The 24675-nt window shown below is 37.2% G+C and overlaps 2 protein-coding genes across 2 annotated transcripts; both read left to right on the top strand.

Annotated features, from left to right (window-relative positions):
* Positions 1 to 45: 45 nt before the first annotated feature.
* Positions 46 to 5682, top strand: LOC128228830 (glutaredoxin-like protein C5orf63 homolog). Its single transcript, XM_052940339.1, has 4 exons — positions 46 to 118; positions 2920 to 3098; positions 3771 to 3911; positions 5019 to 5682. Exons 2-4 carry the CDS (start codon positions 2931 to 2933, stop codon positions 5190 to 5192), a joined length of 483 nt encoding a protein of 160 aa, XP_052796299.1. The 5' UTR covers positions 46 to 118; positions 2920 to 2930; the 3' UTR covers positions 5193 to 5682.
* A 49-nt stretch (positions 5683 to 5731) lies between these two features.
* Positions 5732 to 22758, top strand: LOC128226424 (melanopsin-like). The gene is made up of 5 exons (XM_052936301.1): positions 5732 to 5946; positions 12570 to 12697; positions 19968 to 20257; positions 21306 to 21393; positions 22346 to 22758. Exons 1-5 carry the CDS (start codon positions 5732 to 5734, stop codon positions 22717 to 22719), a joined length of 1095 nt encoding a protein of 364 aa, XP_052792261.1. The 3' UTR covers positions 22720 to 22758.
* Positions 22759 to 24675: the final 1917 nt, after the last annotated feature.

Below are 24675 nucleotides of genomic sequence, written 5' to 3' on the forward strand. Positions count from 1 at the left end.
GTTTGATACAATGTTCGGTGTTGACAGGAAGTTGATAGAAATCCACTTGATTGGACAGACGGTTGCTGTGTTGAAAGAGCACCTGCTACTTTCACTTTCACTTTTACACCCAGACCTTGTACGTATAATTTATTTTAGATCTCAATGTTGTTTCTTACATTTTTGTATTTTGACTTTATATGGCTTGACTGTTGAGAACGAAATCAAGCAAAATATGAATAAAATGTATGGGTATATACATATATGTAACGTGCGAGTCAACAAACACCAACAGATCCCTTCAGAGAAAAGCATGCTCGACCCTGAAGGGGTCCGCTGATCTTTATATATAGTAAATTCTCAATCCACATAGAGCCCGGGCTTTGCTAATTTGCATATTACCAACCAAGTAGACATACGTACAATGAACGTATTTCCGTCTATAACGGAATGTTAATATTATGAACGCAAACAATAAGAATCGTACTTAATTACCTAGATGCACAGTGACTTGAATTTCGGAAATCATATGTAATTATTGACAATAAATGTGTTGTTACAATGATCAACGTCCACATTGGATTAAAAGGTTTTATGGAGGCAATTGGGTTGTTTCACTTACTTGTTTGTTGTAACATATTAACCTTTTTCATGTATAGATTCTCGCTTGTACTTTATTGTTTATTTCTACATGTATATATACACCTTGACATTGACCATTACAAACATGTGTTGTCGATGATGTACATTGTACAAGTCAAAATGACTGGCTGCCTGTCTGTCAATTACAACAGGGTTTTGACTCATTGTTTGGTGTGACTGAATGATTTTTATTTTATATTTTGGAATTAAAGAGTGACAAAAACAACACTTTCGGGAAAAGACCTGGACACAGATACCGATCCTTGAATTATCTTTGTCCGATATTGTTGTTTTTGTCAGTATTTTGGCCATACAATGACATTCAAATATCTGTTCAGACCAAACAATGAGCCATACCCCTGTGGAATGGTGTACGACACGGGTTATAGTAATACAAGTACATGTAGGTCAATCTTTAGAAAGCATAACTACCATCCCGTCTGTACGTTGTATTCACTCATCTCCTAAGCGCAAGGGCAGGGTGCGTTGGTATCCCACACCCGTATGGTCACGCCCCTCCTCCGCCCTTATCAATTAACAAACAGGCAGAAAAATGTCTTATCGGTAACGCACCCTTCCCCTGTGCTCCTTAACACACCAACTCATGTCGAAAAACAGTGCAGGGCATGCACGCGGGCTTCAAATCAGAAGGGAGAGAACTCGGAAATCGTCGAGCCAAGAACGCGACCAATAGCAAAATACGTTCAGCCTGCGAGTAGGATTGTTATTGGCACCAGGTTCAGCAAACGGCAAACACATTTATTAAAAAGCAAAAGGGCTTTCCATAGAGTTACAAGTTTTTATAGACAAATCGGCACCTTGCCTTTGGCCATTTACACATAGAATAACTATTGATATGGCCAAGACACAAACGTACATAAATAAGTATGATAAATAATAATTATAGACAAAATAATTAAATTAATAAGTAAACTAGAGTTAAAATACACATGAAAAACTGTATTGACAATTAAGATTAATTAATGAACGAGTTAAACGATCTTTATCATATAATTATTATTATTAATATTATTATTATTATTATTATTATTATTATTATTATTATTATTATTATTATTATTACCTTATCATGTTAAAAAGATAACACATTTTTAAATTTAACTGTGCTGGCTCGACCAGTTTGATTTTATTTCATATTATTTACGTAAATCACTTGAAGTGGAACAACATAGTAGAAAGTGAAAGTGACTCAACATTCTGTCCGTATAACATTGTTGAATCTACCTCTTTCAATTTCCAAATTATGTGAAGAAAATCTAAATTGTGACAACTAATGTCTCAGTTTAATATTATAAATGCAATCTAAAAATACGTATTTAAATTCGCATTTAAATGTTTTATAATTTACTATTTTGAGCTGATATAATACATCATTTAATTGTTGTACTTACTGATCTCACTTTGCACCAAATTAGGTATATACTTAATATAAGCATCACAAATTACCTAACATACGTTGGATTGATGAGCACCATAGCATTGCTGTTTTTATTGATATTTCTATTAACACATTAGTAATATCATTGATATTTCTTTTAATATCATTAAACAATTTGCATTGTTCATTTAAAACGTAAGTGAGTCTTGGCCATTCATGAGCACAGTATGGCCATTCATGAGCACAGTAGGAGCAGGCTCTTTGTTTACATATAAACTATTGTTGGAATCTACACAGCTCACCAAAAACAGCTGCATTTGTAGTCTGGAAGCGTACTCCTAAGAGCAGTTCACACAATTTTGAGGGCAACTTATCAACATCGTTTGAGTTGCATACCTCCCATACTTTTGAGCCATATAAAATGATTGGTACAACAAGTGCCTCAAATAAGGAAAGTTTTATTTTAATATATCTACATTGACAAGACTAATTATCGATTGTAAATGGTATATAGTTTGCATCTGTTGATCGAACCCCTAATATGAGCAGGACTCGTTGATTTTCCTTTCATTTGATATTATTTATACTAATATTTCGATAATATTCGTCAATTAATATTCTCCTGTTGTTTTTTAAGAGATAAAGGCTCCAAGTCCATACCCAATACAGTTTAAATCTATGTTAAACAGAGACCAGGTCGTACAAAGTTTGTACTATCTGTTACAGTTGCTATGGACTGTGCTTATCAGTAAATCTAGTTTTAGCATATTGGCTGATTAGAAATCCCTCATACGGGCGAACATTCGCTGCATGATCTGCCCGTGAGGCTTGTGGGGCTCTTCCTGAAACCTAAAGGTATACATACACCAGAGACCAACATTTAGTTTGTATTTTAACAGAACCTACAGTCATGCGGTTTAAATCGCTCTCACGCTTGACACGATGTATACCAGACTCGTCCTTGTGCTTCACCAGAACAGCTGCTGTGTCATCAACTCTGGCCTTGCTTTGGCGACAGAATCGGAGTCCGAACGAACATCGTGCATGCACAGAAATACGACGAGGTTTTCCTCACTCGGTACATTACAATATGCCTGACATCTATATCTTAATTATTATTATTTTTGCATTAAATGGTAGCTATGAACTATGCGGCGTATGCATCCTTAGTTTACATCCGATTCAGACGAGACGGTTTGATTTGCGATTTTCCTCATATAGTCGCTTCAAGATAGTCTTTATTTGTTAGTGTAATTATCATTAATTAATTTAGATTTGTCTGTAATTGATTGTTTTTCTTTATAAAAATGAACGTTGACCAGACCACATCCGGAGTTGTAAAAACCATAATTTTACAAATCTTAATTTTAATACCCGAACTCTGTATGATCTAGGTTTAAAAGCACTGCACACGTTGTTGTCAAATCTAAAAAAAAGGTATGGATGTAAACCAAGGTTAGCACTGCAGTTGTTTGATGCCTTTGTTTCATCTTTTGTTCCATACGGGTGTGAAATATGGGGATTTACAAAAATCCACACAGTTGGAGAGGATACATTTGAGATTTTGCAAAGCTATTCTTGGTGTTAGACAATTAATTTCAAACGCTGCTGTACTTTTTAAGGAGTATATATCATCTATTTTATAGTATATTACTTATAGAAATAGCATTTATCTACTATATCGAATTTTGTACCAATGAGGGCTGAAAGGCAGCCATTCTACATGTGCTGACTTTTAATGTTGGGGCAGCCGGTGTTTGCTGGCCACGCGCGACACGCATCCTCCACGGGCACAACGGAGCCGCCCCTGCCCCGCGTGTACCTGTTCACGAAGACGGACTGCCAGCTGTGCGATGAAGCGAAGGAGGCCCTGGAACCCATCATGCACAAGGTACTTAGTTGACATTTAATTGAAAAACCACACCACTTTTAGTTTAATAATGTCATACTGACAAGAAATAGCATTGATTTGTAGCTCGACTATTCGAAAAATAAGGAGGGCTTTATTACTTGCCCCAGAGTCGGCGTCGGCGTCTGGTTAAAGTTTTAGGGCAAGGTGGAATTTTCCCTTATAACTCCAATTCCCTTCATTCATTTCACTTAATACTACACACAGTTGTTCAGGGCCATCACATAATAAGGTTAGATAACTCCATATTATCATTGATACAAATTATATCCCCTGATTGACTATGAAACTTAAAGTTTTAGGGCAGGTTTGGATATTTATTAATAACTCCTATATCCTACTATCAAATGACTTGATACTTTACACATCACACAATGAGGTAACATAACTCTATAGTATTCTTAATGCAAGTAATAGCCCCTGATTGACTTAAGAACTTGGGTTACTTCATACAATACTACCCGTGGGTACGTTGTAAACTAAAGATGAAGCTTCCTGGTTAAATATTTCCACTTGGCCAAAACTGATAGTAAGTATAACTATTCTTATCTAGAGATGATTTTATTAGATTGATGAGGAAGCGAGTCCGTGGGGAAGTTAATGGGAATGTGACACAGTCGGCGTGGATTACCCAGTTTCATACATGATTCATCAATATTTCATGGACGCACATGCGAGAAGTTGCAAGTGGACAAGTCATATATGGTTCACTGCAGACTCTATAATCAAAATAAGTAGATACATATGAACTGGCATTGTGTTTACCTTCTTTCTACCCGACGAGTTCTCTTAGGCGTACACTTTACAACTTTGTCAGTTAATTCAAGATTATAACTTTGGCAAATCTACTGTCGCATTTCGATTATATGTACTGTATGTATTAAATATACTACAAAAAAGTCACCTACGAAGTCATTTTGAGCTGATTAGTGATGTCTTTACCTAATTCCTAGTTCCTCAACCGCGTTTTTTTATCTGGACTGTTCTGACATGTATAATGTATATGCTTTACAAATGTCTGTGCATTTTCACAAATTGCCTTTTATTTGTTATGCGTATTCTTGTTAAACAAAGTTGTGTGCGTTTCAGTTCGTTTTGGAGGAGGTTGACATCACACTTCCAGAGAACGAGCGCTGGAACGAGCTTTACCGCTACGACATCCCCGTGTTTCACGTGTACGAGGAGTTCGTCTGCAAACACCACGTGGATCTTCTCGCCTTCGAGCGTGCGCTCGAGAAATATAAAAATGGAGTCTTCAGATGACGTCGTTATAGACGGGATATATTGAAAATGACCTTCCTGTTATGGTTTACAGTGATGTAACATGGTGACTAGCTCATTTGAATATTTCTATAGATCAAGCAATAACTATTACTGGTAATGAACTTGGATGCTGTATACAAACAACTAGTAATTTTTTGAGCCCTTCATATAATGCAGTATTCACTCCCGTTCATACAACTTTCTCAGTCATCCGCATTTCAGGAAGCCTTTTGATACTTTTAACATTATTTTGCCATTTTCTTTACATGGACAATGCAAGGTGTCATTTAGAACTGTTTCCGTTTACTTGAAGTATCGTGTCCTTTGATTGGCGTAGAATCACTATTAGTGGTAAACCATCGATCGTTTTACAGTTTTCTTCGACTTGAGACACCTTATCCAATTGTCACCAAGTAGTGCCTATGCGTTTTATGGTACTATGCGAAGACATTGTGATTTCCAAACGTGGCTGAAAGTAAATAAATTTTAACGTAAGATTTATAGTCGTTTTTTTTCTAATGGTTTCATTAACGAACATTATGGATAACAATTCTGCGGCGATGAACGCTAGCCACCCAGAAGTGCACATAGGGAGCCCGCTGGCGATTGCGTGTGGCTGCGTGCTCCTAGTCGTGTGGCTGGCATCTCTTATGCTATGTTCGGCGGTGTTGCTCGGTCTGTGGCGGACCCGGCAGCTTGGGGCTCCCGTCAACCACCTCGTCGCCTTCCTACTCGTAAATGAACTATTCGTCAGGTAGGGCCCATGTGGGGTACACTTTTATGATTCCATTGTGTATGTGTAAATTGTTTTAAGTATGGGTAGAAAAAATGTATGATGTATCTTTTATGTCAGAAATGATACCAACGGAAGAATGGCATGTTTAGTGCAGTACTTATAAAATATTGAAATATGGTAATTATTGCGACACATGTACAATGTTTAATTTATACTTATTTACTTATTACTGGGTAAAAGGACAAAAACATAGACATGCTAATTTGTATTTTAGAGTTATTTCTTAACTGACTGGCATGGCCATATACACAATTTTCTTGACTTTATTTACTCAAATATTCGGTCATATTGCCGCTTTTTAAGAATAATCCTATAATAATAAGGTGTTTTCGACCTCATATAACCGGTTGTGATGTAAACATAGATATAAGATAGCACACTTGGTTATAATTGCAGTGTATTAGCTATAACTTCATTATATAAAGCTAAACTCTTATTATGTAATGATAAAAGTCATTATAGAAAGCTAAGACCACATTATGTAATGAAAAAAGTCACTATAGAGAGCTAATACCACATTATGTAATGAAAAAAGGTCATTATATAAAGCTAAGACTACATTATGTGATGATGAAAGTCATTTATGAAGCTTAAACCTCATTATGTAATTTTAAAATTCATTATATAAAGCTAAAACAACATTATATAAAGCTAAACCCTCATAATGTGATGATAATAGTCTATATATATATATATATATATATATATATATATATATATATATATATATATATATAAAGCTAAGACTACATTATGTGATGATGAAAGTCATTTATGAAGCTAAAACCTCACTATGTAATGATAAAAGTCATTATAAAAAGCTTAAACCTCTTTATGTACATTTTGTAATGTTAAAATTCATTATATAAAGCTAAAACCACATTATATCAAGCTAAATCCTCATAATGTAATGATAAAAGTCATTATATAAAGCTAACACTACGTACATTATCTAATGATTAAACTCATTGTATAATGCTAAAACTTCATTATGTAATGATAAAAGTCATTGTATAATGCTAAAACCTCATTGCGTAATGATTAAAGTCATTGTATAATGCTAAAACCTCATGACGTTATGATAAATGTCATTGTATAAAGTTAAACCTCATTACGTAATGATTAAAGTCATAGTATTAAGCTTAAACCTCATTACGTAATGATTAAAGTCATTGTATAATGCTAAAACCTCATTACGTAATGATAAATGTCATTGTATAATGCTAAAACCTCATGACGTAATGATAAATGTCATTGTATAATGCTAAAACCTCGTTACGTAATGATAAATGTCATTGTATAATGCTAAAACCTCGTTACGTAATGATAAATGTCATTGTATAATGCTAAAACCTCGTTACGTAATGATAAATGTCATTGTATAATGCTAAAACCTCGTTACGTAATGATAAATGTCATTGTATAAAGCTAAAACCTCATGACGTAATGATAAATGTCATTGTATAATGCTAAAACCTCATGACGTAAAGATAAATGTCATTATGTAATGATAAATGTCATTGTATAATGCTAAAACCTCATGACGTAATGATAAATGTCATTGTATAATGCTAAAACCTCATTACGTAATGATAAATGTCATTGTATAAAGCTAAAACCTCATGACGTAATGATAAATGTCATTGTATCAAGCTAAAACCTCATGACGTAATGATAAATGTCATTGTTTAAAGCTAAAACCTCATGACGTAATGATAAATGTCATTGTATAAAGCTAAAACCTCATTATGTAATGATAAATGTCATTGTATAAAGCTAAAACCTCATGACGTAATGATAAATGTCATTGTATCAAGCTAAAACCTCATGACGTAATGATAAATGTCATTGTATAATGCTAAAACCTCATTATGTAATGATAAAAGTCATTGTATAAAGCTAAAACCTCATTATGTAATGATAAAAGTCATTGTATAAAAGCTAAAACCTCATTATGTAATGATAAAAATCAAAAGTCATTGTATAATGCTAAAACCTCATGACGTTATGATAAATGTCATTGTATAAAGTTAAACCTCATTACGTAATGATTAAAGTCATAGTATTAAGCTTAAACCTCATTACGTAATGATTAAAGTCATTGTATAATGCTAAAACCTCATGACGTAATGATAAAAGTCATTGTATAATGCTAAAACCTCATGACGTAATGATAAAAGTCATTGTATAATGCTAAAACTTCATGACGTAATGTATAATGCTAAAACCTCATGACGTTATGATAAATGTCATTGTATAAAGCTAAAACCTCATTATGTAATGATAAATGTCATTGTATAAAGCTAAAACCTCATGACGTAATGATAAATGTCATTAAGCTAATGTTTCATTATATTAAGAAAAAAAAACATTCTTTACTGGTTACAAATGTTTTTAAATCTTGCCAGTATTTTGGGAAAGCTTTTTTTACCGTTTACCCCCTGGTTGTCATGTATTAGGTTAGACATGCGACATGTAGACGTTCAGTACGTGACGCATGTAGTAGGTTAGACATGCGACATGTAGACGTTCAATACGTGACGCATGTATTAGGTTAGACATGCGACATGTAGACGTTCAATACGTGACGCATGTAGTAAATTAGACATGCAACATGTAGACGTTCAGTACGTGACGCATGAAGTAGGTTAGACATGCGACAGGTAGACGTTCAATACGTGACGCATGTAGTAGGTTAGACATGCGACAGGTAGACGTTCAATACGTGACGCATGTAGTAGGTTAGACATGCGACAGGTAGACGTTCAATACGTGACGCATGTAGTAGGTTAGACATGCGACAGGTAGACGTTCAATACGTGACGCATGTAGTAGGTTAGACATGCGACATGTAGACGTTCAGTACGTGACGCATGTAGTAGGTTAGACATGCGACAGGTAGACGTCCAATACGTGACGCATGTATTAGGTTAGATTCGACATGTAGACGTTCAGCACGTGACGCATGTAGTTGGTTAGACATGCGACAGGTAGACGTCCAATACGTGACGCATGTATTAGGTTAGTAATGCGACATGTAGACGTTCAGTGCGTGACGCATGTAGTAGGTTAGACATGCGACAGGTAGACGTTCAATACGTGACGCATGTATTAGGTTAGACATGCGACATGTAGACGTTCAATACGTGACGCATGTAGAAGGTTAGACATGCGACATGTAGACGTTCAATACGTGACGCATGTAGTAGGTTAGACATGCGACATGTAGACGTTCAATACGTGACGCATGTATTAGGTTAGTAATGCGACATGTAGACGTTCAATACGTGACGCATGTAGTAGGTTAGACATGCGACAGGTAGACGTTCAATACGTGACGCATGTATTAGGTTAGTAATGCGACTTGTAGACGTTCAATACGTGACGCATGTATTAGGTTAGACATGGGACATGTAGACGTTCAATACGTGACGCATGTATTAGGTTAGTAATGCGACATGTAGACGTTCAATACGTGACGCATGTAGTAGGTTAGACATGCGACAGGTAGACGTTCAATACGTGATGCATGTATTAGGTTAGTAATGCGACATGTAGACGTTCAATACGTGACGCATGTATTAGGTTAGACATGGGACATGTAGACGTTCAATACGTGACGCATGTATTAGGTTAGACATGCGACATGTAGACGTTCAGTACGTGACGCATGTAGTAGGTTAGACATGCGACAGGTAGACGTTCAATACGTGACGCATGTATTAGGTTAGTAATGCGACATGTAGACGTTCAATACGTGACGCATGTATTGGGTTAGACATGCGACATGTAGACGTTCAGTACGTGACTTATGTAGTAGGTTAGACATGCGACATGCAGACGTTCAGTACGTGACGCATGTAGTAGGTTAGACATGCGACATGTAGACGTTCAATACGTGACGCATGAAGAAGGTTAGACATGCGACATGTAGACATTCAATACGTGGCGCATGAAGAAGGTTAGACATGCGACATGTAGACGTTCAGTACATGACGCATGTAGTAGGAAGTATTAGGTTAGACATGCGACATGTAGACGTTCAATACGTGACGCATGTAGTAGGTTAGACATGCGACATGTAGACGTTCAGTACGCGACGCATGTAGTAGGTTAGACATGCGACATGCAGACGTTCAATACATGACGCATGAAGAAGGTTAGACATGCGACATGTAGACGTTCAATACGTGGCGCATGTAGTAGGTTAGACATGCGACATGTAGACGTTCTATACGTGACGCATGAAGAAGGTTAGACATGCGACATGTAGACGTTCAATACGTGACGCATACGCCCAATTCTCTCATGCTGTAGAATTGTCGATGCCTTTTTGGGCGTATGCCTATGTGAGGACATTATTAGACACTGAAACATGGTAATTTGACGATAGTGGACATTTTTAAGACACAAGGAGTAAAGGAATATCTTTTTTTCTATATGAGCCTTTGTATTTGTATGAAACAAATGTATTCATATGCTTATTAGTTTAGTTTAAACTTATTTAACTTTATTTTGTTTAACCGAGGTGGGAGAAAAGGCATCTTCCATAGCCGCTCTCGTAAGATAGATTCACCCCAACCCTCGCGGAGGGTGTTTTGTGGAAACTCGGTAAACCTCATTTCCGCAAAACACACTACGCTCGGGTTAGGATGAACCTTTCTCTCAACTCAGGTAATCAGATCCCATAATTTAACAATGCTAGAAATTCTTATCTTGCCCACGGGCGAAGATAAAATGCCCGTATGGAACTCCTTTTTTATGGTCGCCGCATAGTAAATACCTCCCTTGTTGAAAACTGTCGTCTGCAGCTTCATGGAAACCTTGTCTAAGGCAATGTTTAGAACGATAATTAATTATTTCTCGCTTCAAATGTTACCATAAAACAGTTTTCACGCACCTGCAAGAAATAATGCTTCACTCTCCTTAGAACTATTTGGCTATTAACATAATGTGTATCACTGTGCGCATATCCATGACAACTACGAATTATCGCATATCCATACGCAATTACTTTCACTAAGCACAAAAGAGTTCCAGCGAAAAAAATACATTTTTACTTTATTTTGTTTAACTGAGGTGGGAGAAAAAGCATCTACCATAGCCGCTCGTGTAAGATAGGTTCATTCCGACCCTTGCGCAGGGTGTTTTCCGGAAACTCGATAAACCTCGTTTCGGCAAAACACCCTACGCTCGGGTCGGAACGAACCTATCTTACACTCTCGGCCATGGAAGATACATATAATCTTACGCTCTCTGCCATGTAAGATACTTATAATCATCTGACTGGTGGCATATAACTGCCGTAAGATAACCTGTTGACGTTCGCGAATTGTTTCTTGCGTTAACCAGTTAGTTTAGTATCTTACTTATTAAGTGGAATTCGCAAACCATAACTTATTAACTAGTTTGTGTTGTACAATTTTAAAAAGGTAATTGGTGGTAGTGTTGGGTACTTTCAAGCCTGTTTTAGTCTTATGATAGTTATCTTATATATATATAAAGTGGTGGAAATTTAAAACTTATGACTCCTCAATGTACTGGATATTTATTTGCATGCAGCATTGCACACATTTTTTTAGGAAATTATTTCATAGATTGTTGTTTTGTTTTTTGCCAACTCGTGTCCAAATGCAACAGTACCTTTATTTTGATGAATAACTAAATTCTGTGTTGATTTCGGGCTTTCAAAAGTCATTAATAAAAAAATTCACTTTAACTGTTATACAATGTTTATTTCACTTTTTTTGAAAAATGCAAAATGTGTGTTCTACCTCTTGTCAATAGATTCTATGTAGTGTAAAAATCGAGAGAAACTCCTTTGGTTTCAATAATAATTAATTCTATAATATTTCTTGCGACTTTAAATGTAGTTCATTTTTCATCGTGAATAATTTGCATGTTTACCTATGAAAGGATACTGGTTTCTATAGTTCAGCTCACAATACTAAGTAGTGCACTAAACAAGAGATATTTCTGCTGGCGTCATTTACATATGGTAATATTGAACATATCTACATAATATTTTTGAGCACTGCATGGAGGGAGATCAATTATTGGGCCGAATAAATACTGACTATGGTTATGGAAGGGTTTGTTAGTTAGTTAGTTAGTTAGTTAGTTAGTTAGTTAGTTAGTTATTTAGTTAGTTAGTTAGTTAGTTAGTTAGTTGGTTGGTTGGTTGGTTGGTTGGTTGGTTGGTTAGTTAGTTCGTTAGTTCGTTAGTTCGTTAGTTCGTTAGTTAGTTAGTTAGTTAGTTAGTTAGTTAGTTAGTTAGTTAGTTAGTTAGTTAGTTAGTTAGTTAGTTAGTTGGTTAGTTGGTTAGTTAATTAGTTAGTTAGATGGTCGGTCGGTCGGTCAGTCGGTCGGTCGGTCGTTCGGTCGGTCGGTCGGTCGGTCGGTCGGTCGGTCGGTCGGTCGGTCGGTCAGTCAGTCAGTCAGTCAGTCAAGTCAGGTCAGGTCAGTCAATCAGTCAGTCAGTTAGTTAAACTGAGACTTTTCTGAGGAAGATGGGCTGGTGTCATCAGGTTCATATATGTAGAATGTATGTTTATAATCAATTGTGACGGTATTTATGACAGGTTGCTGGGCTCACCGCTCATTCTGATGTCCATGTTCGCGCGTCGTTGGCTGTTTGGTGATGCCGGGTGTGTTTTCTACGCGTTCTGGATGACCTTGCTCGGCGTGACGTCCATCTCAATATTCACCGGTAACATTGTCGTTATCGAAATAATTTTGTAATGCATCCACGCCCACCTGAGCACATACTTCTCATATTCGAAATACTTTAACAGAATCTTCATCTGCATGGGACTGTTATATAAAAGTATATGGTTGCAACTTAACTCAACCGACTCTTGAGCTCATACATGGCCATTGCGATCGCCTATTTTTTTCACGGCGGGGCCGGTACGTAGGACGTATTTTGTTGTTCATTTCAATACTCTTGTTGATCTTTTTCTACAAGAACTTCATGGGAAGTTTATTTCTATACATTCCATATCAAGTTTGACGAGTCATAGAAAATCTCTTTAAGTTTAAGTGCCAAAATGTTTGCCTTGAGGCCAGTTTTAACTAGAGTTTCAACGAAAAGGATGGGGATGTCGTATTTTTAAACATTGATTTCCGCCAACTAACTTAAGCCATCATTGGTGGATGGCAATGAAAGTTGGTGGGTACTACCACTACGCATTACATACACGTATTATTATTACTTTTAAGAAGAATCAGCCATTACAATATTATAACAAAACAGCTTTTGATGCAAGACATCGACGACGCGGCTGAATAGATCAACATGTAAATATATTATAATTAAATTCGAATGTTGATACACGTAATAAGTTTAAATGTTCTTATAAGTGTTAGAAATAAGCGGTAATTTAGAATAAATGTCCTTAAATGTGAAACATGTTCTGTTATGGTAGACGTCTCTTTGAACGACAAACGTTACATGTGATGCCATGCTTGTGTGTAAATGTATTGGTGTTTGTCTTCTCGCGCATATTGGGTGCATTAAGGCTTGACCCCGCACATATTGGCTGCATTAAGGCTTGACCCCGCACATATTGGCTGCATTAAGGCTTGACTCCGCACATATTGGCTGCATTAAGGCTTGACCCCGCACATATTGGCTGCATTAAGGCTTGACTCCGCACATACTGGCTGCATTAATGCCTGACCCCGCCGTGAACGTTTTGTATAATGCCACAAATGACATGAAAAAGAAGTGACTGCAAATCCCAGTCAAAACCAGATATAGAAACAGAGTGAGATACAAAAGCTCCGATTGCGATGTCCTAGAATTCTGCGAAGAGATCTCGGTGTATAACACCGTTACTCGGGATGTACGTGAAGTTAGCGGCCTAGCGGCCTAGCGGCGTGAAGTTAGCGGCCTAGCGGCCTAGCGGCCTAGCGGCGTGAAGTTAGCGGCCTGGCGGCCTAGCGGCCTAGCGGCGTGAAGTTGGCGGCCTAGCGGCCTGGCGGCCTAATTATTTTTTCTATGTCCAAGCAATTGTTAATGCGTTTTTTTTAAAACAATGATAAATCAAGGTTTTTTATTCATATAGTTACATAGCGGCCTTAAATTGTTATCTATTCAGAATATTTTTCTTTACCTTTTATTCTAAAACAATTTAAAATTAACTGTTTTATGCACAAATTATCACTCTGAAGCGTTTTTCAACTTTTTTTCAAAAAAGTCGATCAAGCACTTCAGCGGCCTAGCGGCCTAGCGGCGTGAAGTTGGCGGCCTGGCGGCCTAGCGGCCTAGCGGCCTAAAATGGTATCCTATTTCAAACCATGTATACATGCATTTTCTTCTAAAACAATGACATATTAGCTGTTTTTATGCACAAATTAACACTTTGAAGCTATTAGCGATTATCAACATTTTTTTAAAGCGTCGATTAAGCAGTCAGCTATTTCAAAGCATTACACATGCCTGATCTTCTAAAACAATGATATATTTACTGTTTTATGCATAAATTATCACTCTAAAGCGTTTTTTATTTTATTTTTTCAAAAAAGTTGATCGAGCACTTCAGCGGCCTAGCGGCCTAGCGGCGTGAAGTTAGCGGCCTGGCGGCCTAGCGGCCTAAAATGGTTTCCTATTTCAAACCATGTATACATGCATTTTCTTCTAAAACAATGACATATTTACTGTTTTATGCACAAATTAACACTTTGAAGCTATTAGCGATTTTCAACAGTTTTTTTTTCAAAAGTGTCGATAAAGCAGTCAGCTATTTCAAAGCATTAAACATGCCTGTTCTTCTAAAACAATGATGTATTTACTGTTTTTATGCACAAATTATCACTCTGAAGCGTTTTTCAATTCTTTTCCAAAAAAGTCGATCGAGCAATTCAGCGGCCTAGCGGCCTAGCGGCGTGAAGTTAGCGGCCTGGCGGCCTAGCGGCCTAGCGGCCTAAAATGGTTTCCTATTTCAAACCATGTATACATGCATTTTCTTCTTAAACAATGACATATTAACTGTTTGGATGCACAAATTAACACTTTGAAGCTATTAGCGATAATCAACATATTATTTTTTTCAAAAAGTCGATTGAGCAGTCAGCTATTTCAAAGCATTAAACATGCCTGATCTTCTAAAACAATGATGTATTTGCTGTTTTTATGCACAAATAATCACTCTAAAGCGTTTTTTTTTTTTCAAAAAAGTTGATCGAGCACTTCAGCGGCCTAGCGGTCTAGCGGCGTGAAGTTAGCGGCCTGGCGGCCTAGCGGCCTAGCGGCCTAAAATTGTTTCCTATTTCAAACCATGTATACATGCATTTTCTTTTAAAACAATGATATATTAACTGTTTTTTTATGCACAAATTAACACTTTGAAGCTATTAGCGATGATCAACTGTTACAGTTGTTTTTTTTCAAAAGTGTCGATAAAGCAGTCAGCTATTTCAAAGCATTAAACATGCCTATTCTTCTAAAACAATGATGTATTTACTGTTTTTATGCACAAATTATCACTCTGAAGCGTTTTTCAATTCTTTTCCAAAAAAGTCGATCGAGCACTTCAGCGGCCTAGCGGCCTAGTGGCGTGAAGTTAGCGGCCTGGCGGCCTAGCGGCCTAAAATGGTTTCCTATTTCAAACCATGTATACATGCATTTTCTTCTTAAACAATGATATATTAACTGTTTGGATGCACAAATTAACAATTTGAAGCTATTAGCGATAATCAACATATTTTTTTCTTCAAAAAGTCGATTGAGCAGTCAACTATTTCAAAGCATTAAACATGGCTGATCTTCTAAAACAATAATGTATGTACTGTTTTATGCACAAATTATCACTCTAAAGCGTTTTTTATATTTTTTTCAAAAAAGTTGATCGAGCACTTCAGCGGCCTAGCGGCGTGAAGTTAGCGGCCTGGCGGCCTAGCGGCCTAGCGGCCTAGTGGCCTAAAATTGTTTTCTATTTCAAACCATGTGTACATGCATTTTCTTTTAAAACAATGATATATTAACTGTTTTTATGCACAAATTAACACTTTGAAGCTATTAGCGATTATCAACAGTTTTTTTTTCAAAAGTGTCGATAAAGCAGTCAGCTATTTCAAAGCATTAAACATGCCTATTCTTCTAAAACAATGATGTATTTACTGTTTTTATGCACAAATTATCACTCTAAAGCGTTTTTCAAATCTTTTTCAAAAAAGTCGATCGAGCACTTCAGCGGCCTAGCGGCCTAGCGGCGTGAAGTTAGCGGCCTGGCGGCCTAGCGGCCTAGCGGCCTAAAATGGTTTCCTATTTCAAACAATGTATTCATGCATTTTTATTCTAAAACAATGACATATCAACTGTTTTAATGCACAAATTAACACTTTGAAGCTATTAGCGATAATCAACATATTTTTTTCTTTCAAAAAGTCGATTGAGCAGTCAGCTATTTCAAAGCATTAAACATGGCTGATCTTCTAAAACAATAATGTATTTACTGTTTTTATGCACAAATTATCACTCTAAAGCGTTTTTTTTCTATTTTTTTTTCAAAAAAGTTGATCGAGCACTTCAGCGGCCTAGCGGCCTAGCGGCCTAGCGGCGTGAAGTTAGCGGCCTGGCGGCCTAGCGGCCTAGCGGCCTAAAAAAAATTCCTATTTCAAACCATGTATACATGCATTTTCTTTTAAAACAATGATATATTAACTGTTTTTATGCACAAATTAACACTTTGAAGCTATAAGCGATTTTTTTCAAAAGTGTCGATAAAGCAGTCAGCTATTTCAAAGCATTAAACATGCCTGTTCTTCTAAAACAATGATGTATTTACTGTTTTTATGCACAAATTATCACTCTGAAGCGTTTTTCAATTCTTTTCCAAAACAGTCGATCGAGCACTTCAGCGGCCTAGCGGCCTAGCGGCGTGAAGTTAGCGGCCTGGCGGCCTAGCGGCCTAGCAGCCTAAAATGGCATCCTATTTCAAAGCATGTATACATGCATTGTTTTCTAAAACAATGATATATTATCTGTTTTAAGCATACACTATCACTCTGAGGCGATTATCAACCTTTTTTTTCAAAAAGTCGAACAAGCAGTCAGCTTTTCAAAGCATATGAACATGCCTATCCTTCTCAAAAATATGTTGATAATCGCCTCAGAGTGATAGTCTGTCCATAAAAACAGTTAACATATCATTTTTTAGAAGAAAATGCATGTATACATGCTTTGAAATAGGAGAGCATTTAAGGCCGCCAGGCCGCTAGGCCGCTAACTTCACGCCGCTAGGCCGCTAGGCCGCTAGGCCGCTGAAGTGCTCGATCAAATTTTTTTTGAAAAAAAAAACAAAACAAAAAAAAAACGCTTTAGAGTGATGATTTGTGCATAAAAACAGCAAATACATCATTGTTTTAGAAGATCAGCCATGTTTAATGCTTTGAAATAGTTGACTGCTCAATCTACTTTTTTGAAAGAAAAAAATATGTTGATTATCGCTAATAGCTTCAAAGTGTTAATTTGTGCATTCAAACAGTTAATATGTCATTGTTTAAGAATAAAATGCATGTATACATGGTTTGAAATAGGAAACCATTTTAGGCCGCTAGGCCGCTAGGCCGCCAGGCCGCTAACTTCACGCCGCTAGGCCGCTAGGCCGCTGAAGTGCTCGATCGACTTTTTTGGAAAAGAATTGAAAAACGCTTCAGAGTGATAATTTAAGCATAAAAACAGCAAATACATCATTGTTTTAGAAGAATAGGCATGTTTAATGCTTTGAAATAGCTGACTGCTTTATCGACACTTTTGAAAAAAAAACTGTTGATAATCGCTAATAGCTTCAAAGTGTTAATTTGTGCATAAAAACAGTTAATATGTCATTGTTTTAGAAGAAAATGCATGTATACATGGTTTGAAATAGGAAACAATTTTAGGCCGCTAGGCCGCCAGGCCGCTAACTTCACGCCGCTAGGCCGCTAGGCCGCTGAAGTGCTCGATGAACTTTAAAAAAAAAAAAAAAAAAAAACGCTTTAGAGTGATAATTTGTGCATAAAAACAGTAAATATATCATTGTTTTAGAAGATCAGGCATGTTTAATGATTTGAAATAGCTGACTGCTTAATCGACGCTTTTAAAAAAAAAAATGATGATAATCGCTAAAAGCTTCAAAGTGTTAATTTGTGCATAAAAATAGCTTAGATGTCATTGTTTTAAAAAAAATGCATGTATTCATGCTTTGAAATAGGATACCATTTTAGGCCGCTAGGCCGCTGAAGTGCTCGATCGACTTTTTTGAAAAAAAGTTGAAAAACGCTTCAGAGTGATATTATGTGCATAAAACAGTTAATTTAAAATTGTTTTAGAATAAAAGATAAAGAAAGATATTCTGAATAGATAACAATTTAAGGCCGCTATGTAACTATATGAATAAAAAACCTTGATTTATCATTGTTTAAAAAAAACGCATTAACAATTGCTTGGACATAGAAAAAATAATTAGGCCGCTAGGCCGCTAGGCCGCCAACTTCACGCCGCTAGGCCGCTAGGCCGCCAGGCCGCTAGGTCGCCAGGCCGCTAGGCCGCCAGGCCGCTAACTTCACGCCGCTAGGCCGCTTGGCTGCTAACTTCACGCCGTTAGGCCGCTAGGCCGCTAACTTCACGTACATTTACTCGGGATACAACTTTCTTGTGTTGAATCAGTACTGAGTCCACCATTTCCCAGTACTACCCTTTAAATGCTGCGCGCTCGGGACAGAAGATAACGGTACCATGTTACATTGTCTTTCAGTTTGACGCGGGGATTTGAACCCCAGACCTTCCACATCCGAAGCGAGCTCTTTCCACTGAGCTTTCGGGGCGGTCAAATGGCAGCTACTAGAGTTGTTTCTTTTATTATACTATAACATGAGCTAATAGTACCATGGTGTTCTTGTCTTTAACTTATGACAAGTATGCGAGTTAAAACATAGTAGATGCAAAGGAAGCAAATGATTTTGATAATTTTCGTTAAAGCGAAACATCATTTGTGCGAACAATATTTTTCACTTCTTGGCTTCCTCAATCAGTGTCTTAGGCCTACTTTTCATCATTTATGTTTGTTTAAAATCGTGTGAATTAAGCTTTGAACGTTATTGTTATATCTCTCGAATTTAAATCAGTGAATCAAGTTCGAGTTTTGGTAATTATATACTATTATCAAATACATAAATTACACTAGTACTCAATTCCTTGTACTCTCACATGCTTATTTACTGTACCAGCTATAGGACAACGTTTATATGCTTTGTGTTCATGAATAATCAGTACCTTTAACATGATTGCGACATGCCTAGATAAACACTATTATTACAAGACAGACAGAACACACATGTATAATAAACTGTTTATGGCCCCGCCTCATGACAGTCAACAAATCATAAGTCTGAGAAGTTTGACTCCATAAACACACATTTGTAAATAATGGCAAACTAATCAAAGTACTGTAAATCCTGCAGGGGACTGTTGGCAATATGTTGCATGGAGAGGCGTATTGAAATATGTCCATGGTATGGAGCATGTTTTCACAGTTAACGAAACGGTCCACTATATATGCCGATTAATAACGTGTGATCATTGTGCGAAATGTTCAAAACTTATTGGTATGATTGATACGAAATGTCCTCAATATTCTCTGGATAACAAAGTTACAGAGTAGCTACGAACTTTTCAATCGAACAGACGTAAATGACACACTTTTTCAAAATAAATCTCGGATTATGTATAAAGTAGTACAAAATAACTCAAATGAAACTTGACATGGATTAAGCAGTCGTCCATTTGCGGTGCAGATCATTATTTAGAGCAAATTTGTGATGTTCAAAGGGAGATCTCCATTTAATAAACAATAAACTCACATGAATTCATTAACAAACATTCAGAACAATTTTATAATGGCCCGTGGTATGAATGACAGGTCTCCTTCCAGCAGTACTTTCAGCTCTTTGAGCTGATGTAACCAGTGTCTAATATAATACTATCAACATTGCAGCCATCGCCATATTCCGATACATTATCGTGTGTCGATCGCGGTTCAGCTCCCGTCTCACGCCCGCTTTGTGCAACCTTGTCGGGGGTGGTTGCTTCCTGCACGGGCTGGTGTGGGCGGTCGTGCCGCTCACTAGGATCGGACACACGGGATATGTGTACGAGCCGTCGGGTCTGTCTTGCACGCCCGACTGGGACCCGCAAAACGTTGGCTACATTTCCGGCCTGTTCACAGCCTCATTCTTCCTTCCTGTCTCAATAGCCTCATTGTCCTTTGTACAGATCAAACGAAAGGTAATTATACTACTTTAAGCATTTGTTTTAAAATAATAAATTCGGGGTTTTTAATGTCTTCTTACACGAAATGTGTCAGTATAAATATCAGAACACGGGCATCATAACAGTTTGAGAAGTTTGCGTAACATCTTTGGATTTCAAAATAAGTTTGTAGTAATGTGAAAGTATGACATTTACGTCTGGGTGAGAATGGCTGCTTCCTTTTTTGCTCGTCATTGTTGCTTTTTTATGAAAAAAATAATGTAATAGCAATTGTTTGAATGGTAGTTTGAAAATGCAGTATAGGATTTTTAAGACACTTGCCATAAAGTTTCACCATGATGAGCCGGCATGTCGGGCATTAGATCCAGGTCTGTACCTTAAAAAGTCAAGGTCAAGGTAAAAGGTCAAAGGTTGAAATGATCCTTGTCCGGGCTGTTTGTTGATCACCATGATGAGGCGCTGGGTATGTACATCAAGGGTCAAGGTCAAGTATAGAAGTAGAAGGAAAGGCCTATATCACAAAGATCAAGGTCATACTTAGAGGTAAAATGTGTAAATGAGTACTGTTGATTGGACTGGGCCTTATCAAGACTGTATCTTTACCAATGATTATAGGAATTTCAAAAAAAAAATGTATCTTTTGCCATTGATTATTGGAATTTAAAAAAAAATGGAATTCACCATGCTGAGGCGTAGTTTCGCTGGTACACGTATTGTTCAGCACCATGTTATTCTGTGTTGAAATTGCATGGAAGAGCATTATGTCTGTGTCAAAGGCTCGATATGTCGCCATTTGGCGTCTTGTTTAAATTAAAGATAAACTAGCTCATTTTTTTGTAGATTTCATCTTTACTCAAGCATAAACTTTGGATCAAAGAAATAATTTTAAATCTGATTTCGATAATACGTCTAAAGTGCAAACCAAAAACTGTGTGGGTCTATCGTAGGTGGGAAAAAATTCGGCCCAATATATGACCATGATCGGATAAAGATAAATTTTTGTCTTACACAACTTTCAATGTCTATAGAATTGTCCTATTTACTAACGCGCTCGATATTGCAGGCCCATCGTCACCGGCTGCGGCCCACAGCATCGGCCCGGTACATCCAGATGGAACACGACCTCACCGTCCTCTGCGTCATCACCATGGGTACGTAACTCTGTAGGAATTTTTTGTCGGCTCAACACAACTTTGGTGTTGACTTGCATACACTTAATATCAAATATGTTTTATTAAACATGTAAATACATGCAACTACATGTACCACCTTTACGGAAATAAAACGCCATTTTTATAATGGGAACTGGTCACGTATAAACGTACGTATGCTTACAAAGTCCGTATGTTCGTCTGTCATTTCAATAAAGTGGCTCTTTCATTTTGTGACAACGGCTATCTACTGATAGTTACATTAACATCACCGTCGGGCACCCCCGACACACTTCTACGATATGCTTTTAAAGTGTAACGGAATTAAGTACCGTGGTTGCCGACGATGCATTTATATATGACACAATTGACACCAAAGTTGGGTTGACACTTGTTAGATGCGTTTCTTAATATATTTTTTTTATTATTTAATGTGGCCAGACCGCGCACATTTTGTAATTTGTGCCTGACGGTTTTGCTACCCAATTGAGCTGTAAATATTATTTACCGTTGATTATTATGTTAGAAACATGTATTCAAGTGTTCAGGCTCGTTCCCCCAAAAATCACATTTAATCATTTAGAAGCGGTCTGACAACCAACCCATTTAAAAGATCAAAACCGCAAAAATTCCATGTAGTAAATATGCAACCGTCATATTTCCTTTAATCATTAATGGTATTATTTAATGAGGTTTGTTTAAAAGCGCACTGACTAGAACAGAGACATTCTATAAGCATTTCGCGCTGTACACTAAGACATGGACATTTAAATTTGGTATCCTAGACAATAAGTCGGCTGCGGCTGGCATGCCGACTTAATCGTTTAGAGGACCAACAATAACACTAATCATTTCATAGCGTTTGTAGTTTTAGGGTAACCCGTTCATATCTGATAAAATAAAGAGTTTTTAATATCGACCATGCTTCATAATATCCTCTGTGCTATTCCAGCAATGTTCCTGTTCTCCTGGACACCATATGCGGTAATAGCGTACCTCCATACTCTGGGAATTGCTAGCGGAATTGTCACCCCTGAACTCTCGCTTGTCCCCCTTGTCTGTGCAAAGACAGCTGGATTTTGGAATCCGGTGATTTTTAGTCTGAAGAACAGACCAGTGAAAGAATACATTGGGACCAATATATCAGATGCTTTTACAAGATTGAGGTCTGCCTTGCGGTGTGGGCGCAAGAACTTCGTTGGTATACGGCATTCGAGAGGCAGGAAACCCGATGTTAATATTCCAGAAAATCCCGAAGAGGACCGTTTCAGAACAACACGGGTCGAAGGAGCCGGTTTAAGGGTCGTCGAGGAGTCGAACGTCTAATGACCGTATAGCCAGAACACGTCTAATGGCCGTAAAGCCAGGGCACGTCTAATGGCCGTAAAGCCAGGGCACGTCTAATGGCCGTATAGCCAGGCCACGTCTAATGGGCGTATAGCCAGGGCACGTCTAATGGCCGTATAGCCAGGGCACGTCTAATGGCCGTATAGCCAGGGCACGTCTAATGGCCGTATAGCCAGGGCACGTCTAATGGCCGTATAGCCAGGGCACGTCTAATGGCCGTATAGCCAGGGCACGTCTAATGGCCGTATAGCCAGGGCACGTGATAATCACGATGAGATATAGTTTTACGTTTTTTGCGTCATCCAGATGAACCAGATAACCCGTTCTTGAATATACACGTATATTTCTGAAGACACTGATAGCTTGTGGGTTTAGATGCCGCAACAAAAAAATACCTTTCACAAATTATATCCCGGTATTGACAAAGTTATGGTTTTGTTAACGTACCTGTCATCGTCAGCGTACCAAATAGAACTTTAATGTTATGGGTCGGACGAAACGGAAGACGCGTAATAAGGGCCAAAAAGGGTATTTCGGTAGCTCAGGCGGTTCCACTGAATATAGCAGAAGTCAGTCTTGCTAAGCGTAATAATTAGGCTTATGATGTAAAAACTTTGTTAGATAACTATGTTTTTCTTATGTGTGGTTAAACCCAAACTCTGTTTATTTGAAGTGTTCATATTGTGTTTAAAAATAGAGTGTTCGATGTATTTAAGAAGTCATTGTTTGAAAATGTTAACAACAGCTATACCCTATGTACGTAAACATACCTTAAGGAATTCTTTGGAATTGAATTTTATCTAGATGTTTTACCAAAAAAAATAATAATGGCTTTGTCTATGCTAAGACTGTCGCCACATAAATAATATATTGAACAGGGCGATATGGAGTAATTGTATTTTGTGTAACTCTAACGATATAGAAGACGAATACCACTTTGTCATAATATGCCCTGTGTATGAAATATCAGAAAGGAGTTGATAAAAACTCTTGATTTCATGCTTTTCGATGAAATATGGGGTTTTATCAGTGAAATAACAACAGTGAAAATATCAACTTTCAGAACTACTTTTAAAATCCTTTGTAGTAACTTCCCCTTGATCAAAACAGAACACTTCACTTTGAACCAGAAAATTTTGGCAAATTTAAAGAAATGTTTTTTAAATTTAAATCAAAATATATTTGGAAATTAACAACTTACCGTTTATTACCGGTTATCCCGTTTTTCAAACGTTTCCTTGATCTTGAAGCTGAATGTTCGAACCTTTGCTTTCATAACAAACAATTTACAGACGAAAACAACTGTTCGAACATAAAAAGAATGCTATATAATCGTTCAAATGTATTTTGAACTGTTTGTCGTTGTAATACGTAAAACGAACTTCCCGGAAAATTCTCACAACAATTTACAGATATTCTGATATTTTTTACCCCACCCACGCCTCAAAATATGTCAACAAACTAGCGTGGTCCTCATCACTACATTGAAAACGCCCTGTCTTCAAGCAAACCAGACTGGTCTCTGACAGTAAGATGACTGAATATCCATGAATCATGAAACACACTCTAAAACTAAGAAAAATGTCTAAAATCCAATGATCCATTCAATCATTAGCCGTATTTGTTTTGCTAACACGTTTGACCTTCCAAATTTTCATTCATTAAATCGCGGCGTAGTAATTTGGTTATGTATTCCCGCTTAAAGTAAAAGTGTTTTCGTTATTTTTTGGAACAATTGTGCACTTTATTGATTACTGTTCATAAAAGCTTTGCACTTAAAACGAGCGAATAATAACATAGAAGAATGAATAGCAAAGAACTTTTTCTCAAAAAAAAAACGGAAATAGAAAAGTTGACAGCTATAAATTTGCGTGAGGGGCGCCCCACGGGTAGCGGCGTAAATAACACCCTTTTCAAAAAGGGGGTAATTAAGAA

This window comes from Mya arenaria, chromosome 3 (genome assembly GCF_026914265.1).
Source record: "Mya arenaria isolate MELC-2E11 chromosome 3, ASM2691426v1".
In the NCBI taxonomy this organism is placed as follows: Eukaryota; Metazoa; Mollusca; class Bivalvia; order Myida; family Myidae; genus Mya; species Mya arenaria.